The sequence below is a fragment of the Nomascus leucogenys genome, chromosome 15, assembly GCF_006542625.1.
Source record: "Nomascus leucogenys isolate Asia chromosome 15, Asia_NLE_v1, whole genome shotgun sequence".
NCBI classification, from domain to species: domain Eukaryota; kingdom Metazoa; phylum Chordata; class Mammalia; order Primates; family Hylobatidae; genus Nomascus; species Nomascus leucogenys.
The window spans coordinates 65,835,318-65,844,999 of record NC_044395.1 but is presented as its reverse complement, the minus strand read 5'-3'; the positions used below and the strand labels follow the sequence as shown (position 1 = coordinate 65,844,999).

The window sequence follows — 9,682 nt, the reverse complement described above, 5'->3', positions numbered from 1 at the left end:
GGTTCACATGAAGGTGCTTTTTTTGTGTAGATAGTTGTCAGATTTGGTGTTCCTGAATGGAGGATGACTAGAGAAGCCTTATATTTGGTCATCTTACTCTGCTCCCTCTGGTATTTTGTGATACTTTCAGCCCTTGATGATTTTTTCCATTATTTCACTAGGTAAAGAAAAGGTACTCTAATTCTATTATCTCCTGTTCGCTGTGATACTTTTTGCCATTTTTTTTGTTTTAACCATGCAACCATTTGTAGAAGCAAAGCAGATTATGCGCAAGTTTTCAAATACTGAGTACCAGTTAATAGCATCACTGACCAATGAATTGTGAGTTTGTGTATATGTATATGCACATCTCTCTCTCTCTGTCTCTCTCACACACACACACACACACACACACAAACACACGCAATGTGTTTCCATCTTTTTCATCTTCCATTCTTACTAATGTTGAATTGGCCCTATTTGGAAAGTGGGAGCCTCTTCAAGTTGACTACTTTGTCTTTTTTAAATGATTCCCATTGGCTTTGAATGATTCCTTGTCTTCTAGTATTAAAAGATGTCCAATATCATTAGCTATATTTCCAACACAAGGTTTGAAATCAGCTATTTATCAAAAGACATGTGACTCCTTTTAGGGGAAAATGTTATCTAAAAACCACAGCTAAGTATTAGAGGTATTCCTTGCTACTGAGATGTTCTTGCTACTGAGTCATTTTCTGAGGATAAAGCTGAAAAATATATATTACTTAAAAGATAAATATTTCTTGAGCTTATTCTGATATTTCAAACTTAACTTTATAATTACAACATTTTAATTAACTTGTTTGATTTTAAATATGTATTCTTTTTCTCTTACCCTGAAAGTCTTGGCTCTCAAAGGCATTAATATAATCACTCAAAAAATGTATCCTACAATATTAGTCCATATTATAAATAATAATAAAAATATTGACTTTAATGTATGTTATTTTTCTTTTCCACTAGACAACATTCTAGATGCATTAAGAATGTTTATATTCCAGCCAGGCGCGGTGGCTCACACCTGTAGTCCCAACACTTTGGGAGGCCGAAGCAGGTGGATCACCTGAGGTTGGGAGTTCGTGACTAGCCTGACCAACATGGTGAAACCCGGTCTCTACTAAAAACACAAAATTAGCCAGGTGTGGTGGTGCGCACCTGTAATTCCAGCTACTCAGAAGGCTGAGGCAGGAGAATCGCTTGAATCCAGGAGGCGGAGGTTGCTGTGAGCAAGATCGCGCCATTGCATTCCAGCCTGGGCAACAAGAGCAAAACTCCATCTCAAAAAAAAAAAAAAAAAAGAATGTTTATATTCCATCCATTTTTTTACACATTTGGATGTAAAAAATTGATGTTTTTTACACATCCATTTTTTTCTGTACACATTAATCCCTTTTTTTGTGATCTATTGGTCTTAAGAGATTTCTGGGTTGTGTCTGATACTTTTTCATTTTAAGATTTGTTGCCTCCATTGGGGAATTTATAGGATTTTTATCCTTGCAATGTAGTAATTATACCTAAATATATCTATATTTGCCTAGTCATTAGTGTTTATTTTCTGGTAGATAAGCAAGTTGGTACAGAGACTTGGATGTTTTATAATTTTTTAGAAATATATTTTATTATATATTTGAATATTTTTCTTTTTATTCTTATTTTACTCCTCTTCAGGAATACCTATTGTGTTTGAGATTGCACTATTTTATTCAGCATATCAATTACATTTTCTCTAATTACTTTTATCATTGCTTTAATTTCATTTTGTTTGATTATTCTCAATTCTATTTTTCATATTTGTAAGTTTCTAAGCAGTATACCTTTTTCTAATAACAATATTTTCAGTTTTAGAGTAGCTTTTATTTTTTGCCCCAGGTTATTTTCTTTGGTCTATGATTTTTATTTTCTCTATTATCAACTCATTTCACACTCTAGTATTACAACATTTAATCTTGTTCATGTTTTCTTTAACTTTTTTAAGTATTTAGAAAAAAATTTATATAGAACTTTTTTCTCTTTCCTCTAGTAACTCCTTATTTCAAAGAGTATTTAATATATGTTTAACTTAGTTTATCCCTTTTAATTTTTACAAAATGTGTCTGCATAAATTCTATGTTGGAACTTCTCTGTTTTTTACTTATCTTTAAATGGAGTCAGTTCCATCAGGGCTTGATATTCACTCAAAAAGTAATGCATAATAGAGAAAAATAGAGAATAACTCAACTGACACCAACAGCAACTTTAATTTTCTATGTATTCTTTAAAAATATTTCACAAAATATACACAATCTTCTGGCCAGTAGACACAACACTTCTTAACTCTCATACCCTCCAGTTCTTGGTCATTTTTTACCTTCAGTGTGAGCTGATTACATTGACTAGATACAACTGTGGACCCAGCTATCATCATAAAATTTGCTTTAGCTCACAGACCTGTTTTGGGTGGGTTTTTAAATCTCTGCTAAAGATATTTGGATGGCTGCTTTTCATCCCTTTTCTTGATCTACCTTTAAACTATTTTTCTTTTGTTTTCTTATTTGCTTGTTTGTTTGGGAATGTAGAAGCTGAATCCAAGAAAATAAGAATAACAAGCCCATGCCTTCTACCCCTCAGGTTTCTACAGTAGATCTGCAATTTATTTCCATGGGATCACTGTTTCCTGTTTAAAATACAGCATTTTGTACTAAGCTCTTCAGGATCACTTTATGTATATTAAAAGAAAGTATCACTTTGCTAAATATAAAAAGAAAACAGTGTTACATGCTATCAACTGGAACTTTTGTCATCAATAAGCTTAATTTACAGTTATTCCCCCTTTTCATTTAGATGGAAGTGCATTTTAAAATATGATTCACATCTGTCATATTTGCTATTGTGCATGAACCAATGGCACCTGCTATCTGAAGTGGTGTACTTCCAATAATTTTGTATTTTCTCCTTATTTTCTACCCAGATTGAAGAGCTCACATCTCTACAGAGCCCTCGGCTGCCTCCTAGGATGCCCCCCTCCCAGTCCTATGTCAACATCTCCTTCTTCCAACCACCTGCTTTTCTCATGATTGGCATCCCAGGGCTGGAGGCCATTCATGGCTGGCTTGCCATCCCCTTCTCCTCCATGTACACTGTGGCCCTCACTGGGAACTGCCTGATCCACCTGGCTGTGAAGAGGACCCCCAGCCTGCACCAGCCCATGTACTACTTCCTGTCCATGCTGGCGCTCACCGATGTGGGCCTCACCTTGTCCACACTGCCCATCACCTTGACTGTGCTCTGGTTTGATTATCGGCTCATTGGCTTCAATGCCTGCCTGGTCCAGATATTCTTCCTGCACTCCTTCTCTGTGGCCTCAGTGCTCCTGGCCATGTCCTTTGACCGCTTTGTGGCCATCTCCAACCCTCTGCACTATGCAGCTGTCCTCACAAATAATGTCATCATCAGGATTGGGCTGGCCATCGTGGCTCGAGCCACTGTGTCCCTCTTCCCCATTCCCTTCTTGCTGAAGCGATTGAACTACTGCCCTGGAAAGATCCTCTTGTCTCATTCATTCTGTTTCCATGCAGATGTCATGAAACAGGCCTGTGCTGACATCAAGGTCAACATCCTTTATGGGCTCTATGTGGTTCTGTCCACAGTGGGTGTAGACTCCTTGCTTATTGTCCTGTCCTATATACTTATTCTTTATACAGTGATGGGGCTGGCCTTTCCCAGGGAATGCATCCGGGCCCTCAACACCTGTGTGTCTCATATCTTGGCTGTCCTGGTTTTCTACATTCCAGTCATAGGTGTGTCTATGATCCACCGTTTTGGGAGGTACCTACCCCACATTGTGCATGCCCTGGTTGCCTATGTGTATCTGGTGGTACCTCCTGTGCTCAACCCCATCATCTACAGTATGAAATCCAAGCCCATCAGGGAGGCCATGCTCAAGGTACTGAGAAGGAAGGGGCAAGGCTGATGAAATAAGAAAATAACCTAAAGATCTGGAAGGAAAATATGGCCAAACAGTCATATCTTATGCCCAGAAAACCCTTACTCAAATCTCTTGCCCAGACACATTATGAAGAATATGACAAGCAATTGGATGCCCTCAGACTGATAGGTAAAGAACAGTCTTGATTCCTTTATACACTCACTAACCTCAGATATTTTCTTCAGTGTTTACTTGCACAAGAATCTGTGCTCATCACTAAAAATGTTAAAAGTGAACTATATCGCTTTTGTCATTCACTGGTGGACAGCGGTCCTTAAATGCACAATTATAGTAATGTGTAAAGAGAATGTGATAGGCACACATAAAGTGTTATAGGAACTCAGAAGAGAGTTTACTGGCCTTGCAAGAGGAAATAAGAAAGGATTCAGATGAGAAAGAAGCTGAAAGGTAAATAGGGGGTTGCCAAACAGGGGGTGGGGAGCCAACTAATAAAGAAAAAAAGAATACTTTTTAAATGATTTAGAATAATTTGGTGTACTTGTGGAAAAGCAAGTAGTCAGATGTAATTCAGCACAATCTATGTGCCTGTGTTGGGAGAAAAACAACAGGAGATAAGCAATAAATGACTGGCAGTGGAGAGACCTCTTGGGACCTTTCAGACCTGATTGAGACATCTAACCTGCATTCTTTCCTTAAAAGTCTGCTATTGAAGACTATCGCACTGCAGAAGGCTGCACAGAATTTACTGTATTATGGATTAGGAAGGTGAAAGTGCAGTAGAAAAAGAAGGCAAGAAAACCACTTAGGAGGTTGTTATTACAGTCTAAGACAACGAGAATGGATGATAAATTTGTTTGTGTTATCCTAATAAAAAAAAATTAGTAGTTGCATTTTTAATTGTATCTCTAGATTTCCAATCCCTGTCCACTGCAACTGCCCGTAGGCAATGACACTGGGAGCAGTGAGCAGAGCCAGCACCCACTTATTGATTTCTAATTATATTCCCCACTACAAATAACCTGAAATCCTTGAAGAAATGGCTAATTCTAAGCATAGAGCAGGGAAAACATTAGGTGATACTGGAATAGACTGTGCCTAAAACTAAAGAACACAAGGACAATAAGCTCATGTAACAGAAAAAAGAACCAGAAACCTATTTGAAAGAGCTACCAGTGGCCAAAGGTACATTGAATATTGGAATACTACATCACAGCACTATTCACAATACTAAAGACGTGAAATCAACCTAAATGCCCAACAGGGTAGACTGGATAAAGAAAATGTAGTACATATGCACTAAGGACTACTACACAGCCATAAAAAAGAATGAGATCATGTTCTTTGTAGCAACATGGATGGAGCTGGAGGACATTATCCTAAGCAAACTAACACAGGAACATTAAGCAAAATACTGAATGTTCTTACTTGTAAGTGGAAGCTAAACATTGAATATATATAGACACAAAGAAGAGAACAGACACTGGGGTGTACATGAGGATGGAGGGTGGGAGGAGGGTAAGGATCAGAGAACTACCTATCAGGTACTGTACTTATTACCTGGGTGATGAAATAATCTGTACCCCAAACTCTTGTGACACACAATTTACCTATATAACAAACCTGCACATGTACCCCTAAAATGGAAATAAAAGTTAAATAAAAATTGGAATACTAAAAATTATTAAGAATTTTGACAGCAATACAGCAAACAAATTGGTTTTCTTTAAATTTTTTATTTTTTTGGTTTGAGACAGAGTCTCGCTCTGTCACCCAGGCTGGAGTGCAGTGGCGTGATCCCGGCTCACTGAAACCTCCACCTTCCAGGTTCAAGCATTTCTCTTGCCTCAGCCTCCCGAGTAGCTGGGACTACAGGTGCATGCCACCATGCCTGGCTAATTTTTTGTATTTTTAGTAGAGACAGGGTCTCACCGTATTAGCCAGGATGGTCTCGATCTCTCATGATCCGCCTGCCTCGGCCTCCCAAAGTGCTGGAATTACAGGCGTGAGACACCACGCCTAGCCTACAAATTGGTTTATTTAAATGTATGTGTCCATAGTGATACTCAAAACAGAGAAAGAGAAAAGAAAAAGAAAAACCCTTCTCTACAGAGGAATGTCATGTATAAATGCAAAAGTTTATAGATTTTGAAAAACACCATTTGTAGTTTTTAACATAAGATAAATCAACAAATGTTCAAAGGATGTTGGGGGCTGGGCGCGGTGGCTCACGCCTGTAATCCCAGCACTTTGGGAGGCTGAGGCGGGCGGATCACAAGGTCAGGAGATCGAGACCATCCTGGCTAACACGGTGAAACCCCGTCTCTACTAAAAAAATAGAAAAAATTAGCCGGGCGTGGTGGCGGGCCTCTGTAGTCCCAGCTGCTCTGGAGGCTGAGGCAGGAGAACGGCGTGAACCCGGGAGGCGGAGCTTGCAGTGAGCCAAGATCGCACCACTGCACTCCAGTCTGGGTGACAGAGCGAGACTCCATCTCAAAAAAAAAAAAAAAAAAAAAGGATGTTGGGAAACAGAATGTTTGCATAATCTCAGTGTATCACTGTGCAGCTTAATTATAAATAAGAAAAATGAATGTACCTTTATAATAAATAAGATTGATAAGTGTTACCCTAAGCACATGAGCAGTTAGCTTAATCGATGACGAGATATTGTGAACTTAGGTACCTTCTAATGTGAGCAATAAGAAAACAACATCACATATATGGAATTCCTACCAAAACTATTTTGCCTAAATCCAGCCATGAGGAAATCATCAGAAAAATCTAGAATATGAGAACATTACACATACACACACACAAACTGGCCTAGAATCTTTTAAAAATGTAGTGTTATAAAAAATTTATCAGGCCTGTAATCCCAGCACTTTGGGAGGCTGAGGAGGGTGGATCACGAGACCAGCCTGGCCAACATGGTGAAACCTCGTCTCTACTAAAAATACAAAAATTAGCCAAGTGTGGTGGCACATGCCTGTAATCCCAGCTACTCAGGAGGCTGAGGCAGGAAAATTGCTGGAACCTGGGAGGCGGAGGATGCAGTGAGCCAAGATCACGCCACTGCACTCCAGCCTGGGCGACAGAGTGAGACTCCATCAGTGGGGGCCAGAGGGAAATACATATTATATATATATTTTATATATATAAAAAATATATTTTTATATATATAATATATATTATATATATTTTATATATTTTTATATATATAATATATATTATATATATATTTTATATATAATATATATTATATATATTTTATATATTTTTATATAGATATATTATATATTATGTATTATATATAATATTATAAAATATATATTATATAATATTATAAAATATATATTATATATAATATATTAATATTATAAAATATATATAATATATATTATAAAATATATATTATATATTATATATATTATAAAATGTATAATATATAATATATATAATATTATAAAATATATATAATATATATAAAATATATATTATATATAACATTTTATATATAATATATTATATATTATATATAACATCTTATATAAATATATTATATATTATATAAAATATATTATATATTATATATATAAAATTTATGTATATAAAATATAAAATATATGTATTATATATTATATATAAAATATAAAATATATGTATAATATATATTATATATATATATAAAATATATAGATATATAATATATAAATATAAAATACATATATAATATAATATATAAAATATATAATATATATAAAATATATAGATATAAAATATATAATATATACACACAAACATACATATACACACATATATACATATATACACACATATACATATTTAGAATCAATCTAAATTTTAAAAGATTAAAGGGACACAACAACCACTAACAGAAACCCATCCTTATTAAAACAATTGTGTAATTTTGAATATGTATTATATATTGATTATATTATTAGCTTTAGAATAATTTGCTTAGGTCTGAAATATTATTGTGGTCATGTAGGAGAATCTGTTATTAGAAGGTGCATATTAAATATTGATTGAGAGATTATAATGTCTAAAATTACATTCAAGTGAGAGTAAAAATAAAAACGTATATGGATGTGGGTGGGTGTGTGTGTCTGTAGAGATGGAGGGAGAGAGAGAGACAAAAGGAGAAAAACTGTGTGAAAAATATGTTATCAATCTAGTAATGAAAATACAAGTTTGACTGACTGCTCTGAAGTCATCTTTGCATTGTTCCTCGTCCGCCTCCTTGCTGGCGCCTCCGCCGCCGCGGACTGAGGCAGCTTTATCGTCGGAGTCCCTGAACTCTCGCTTTCTTTTTAATCCCCTGCATCGGATCACCGGCGTGCCCCACCATGTCAGACGCAGCCGTAGACACCAGTTCCGAAATCACCACCAAGGACTTAAAGGAGAAGAAGGAAGTTGTGGAAGAGGCGGAAAATGGAAGAGACGCCCCTGCTAACGGGAATGCTAATGAGGAAAATGGGGAGCAGGAGGCTGACAATGAGGTAGATGAAGAAGAGGAAGAAGGTGGGGAGGAAGAGGAGGAGAAAGAAGAAGGTGATGGTGAGGAAGAGGATGGAGATGAAGATGAGGAAGCTGAGTGAGCTACGGGCAAGCGGGCAGCTGAAGATGATGAGGATGACGATGTCGATACCAAGAAGCAGAAGACCGACGAGGATGACTAGACAGCAAAAAAGAAAAAGTTAAACTAAAAAAAAAAGGCCGCCGTGACCTATTCACACTCCACTTCCGGTCTCAGAATCTAAACGTGGTCACCTTCGAGTAGAGAGGCCCGCCTGCCCCCCGTGGGCAGTGCCACCCGCAGATGACACGCGCTCTCCACCACCCAGCCCAAACCATGAGAATTTGCAACAGGGGAAGAAAAAAGAACCAAAACTTCCAAGGCCTGCCTTTTTTCTTAAAAGTACTTTAAAAAGGAAATTTGTTTGTATTTTTTATTTACATTTTATATTTTTGTACATATTATTAGGGTCAGCCATTTTTAATGATCTCGGATGACCAAACCAGCCTTCGGAGCGTTCTCTGTCCTACTTCTGACTTTGCTTGTGGTGTGACCATGTTCATTATAATCTCAAAGAAGAAAAAAAAACTTGTAAAAAAAGCAAAAATGATAACAGAAAAACAATCTTATTCCGAGCATTCCAGTAACTTTTTTGTGTATGTACTTAGCTGTACTATAAGTAGTTGGTTTGTATGAGATGGTCAAAAAGGCCAAAGATAAAAGGTTTCTTTTTTTTCCTTTTTTGTCTATGAAGTTGCTGTTTTTTTTTTATGGCCTGTTTGATGTATGTGTGAAACAATGTTGTCCAGCAATAAACAGGAATTTTAATTTTATTTTGCTGAGTTGTTCTAACACAAAAAAAGAGAAAATACAAGTTTTTATTATGTTATTCTTTCAGCTTTTTCATAGACTTGAAATTTATAAAGGCTAAAAGTTGTGAGTGGGGAAATACCTATGGGTATATAGAAATATATGAGTATGTGTATATGTGTTTAATATATACGTACGCTATATGTGTATATGTATGTAATTACATATCTATGTATGTGTGTGTATATATCCCTCATGCCAGAATCCTCCATCATCCTATATTTCAAGAAAGATGGGACAGTCTCTCAGGTAATTACTAGATAATTACCTAATGCTGGGGGAGGTCTCAAGACAAACAGGATAATCTGATTGGCAGGTGTTAAGAATGCAGAATT

General features: G+C 36.4%; 1 protein-coding gene and 1 pseudogene across 2 annotated transcripts; both read left to right on the top strand.

The window, feature by feature from the left end:
* Positions 1–3,010: 3,010 nt before the first annotated feature.
* LOC100605143 (olfactory receptor 51G2-like) lies at positions 3,011–3,967 on the top strand. Its single transcript, XM_003254811.1, has one exon. The coding sequence runs from the start codon at positions 3,011–3,013 to the stop codon at positions 3,965–3,967; it is 957 nt and encodes a 318-aa protein (XP_003254859.1).
* Positions 3,968–8,212: 4,245 nt separating this feature from the next.
* LOC100604823 lies at positions 8,213–8,720 on the top strand (annotated as a pseudogene). The gene has a single exon (XR_004033690.1). The product of XR_004033690.1 is annotated as a prothymosin alpha-like (transcript).
* Positions 8,721–9,682: the final 962 nt, after the last annotated feature.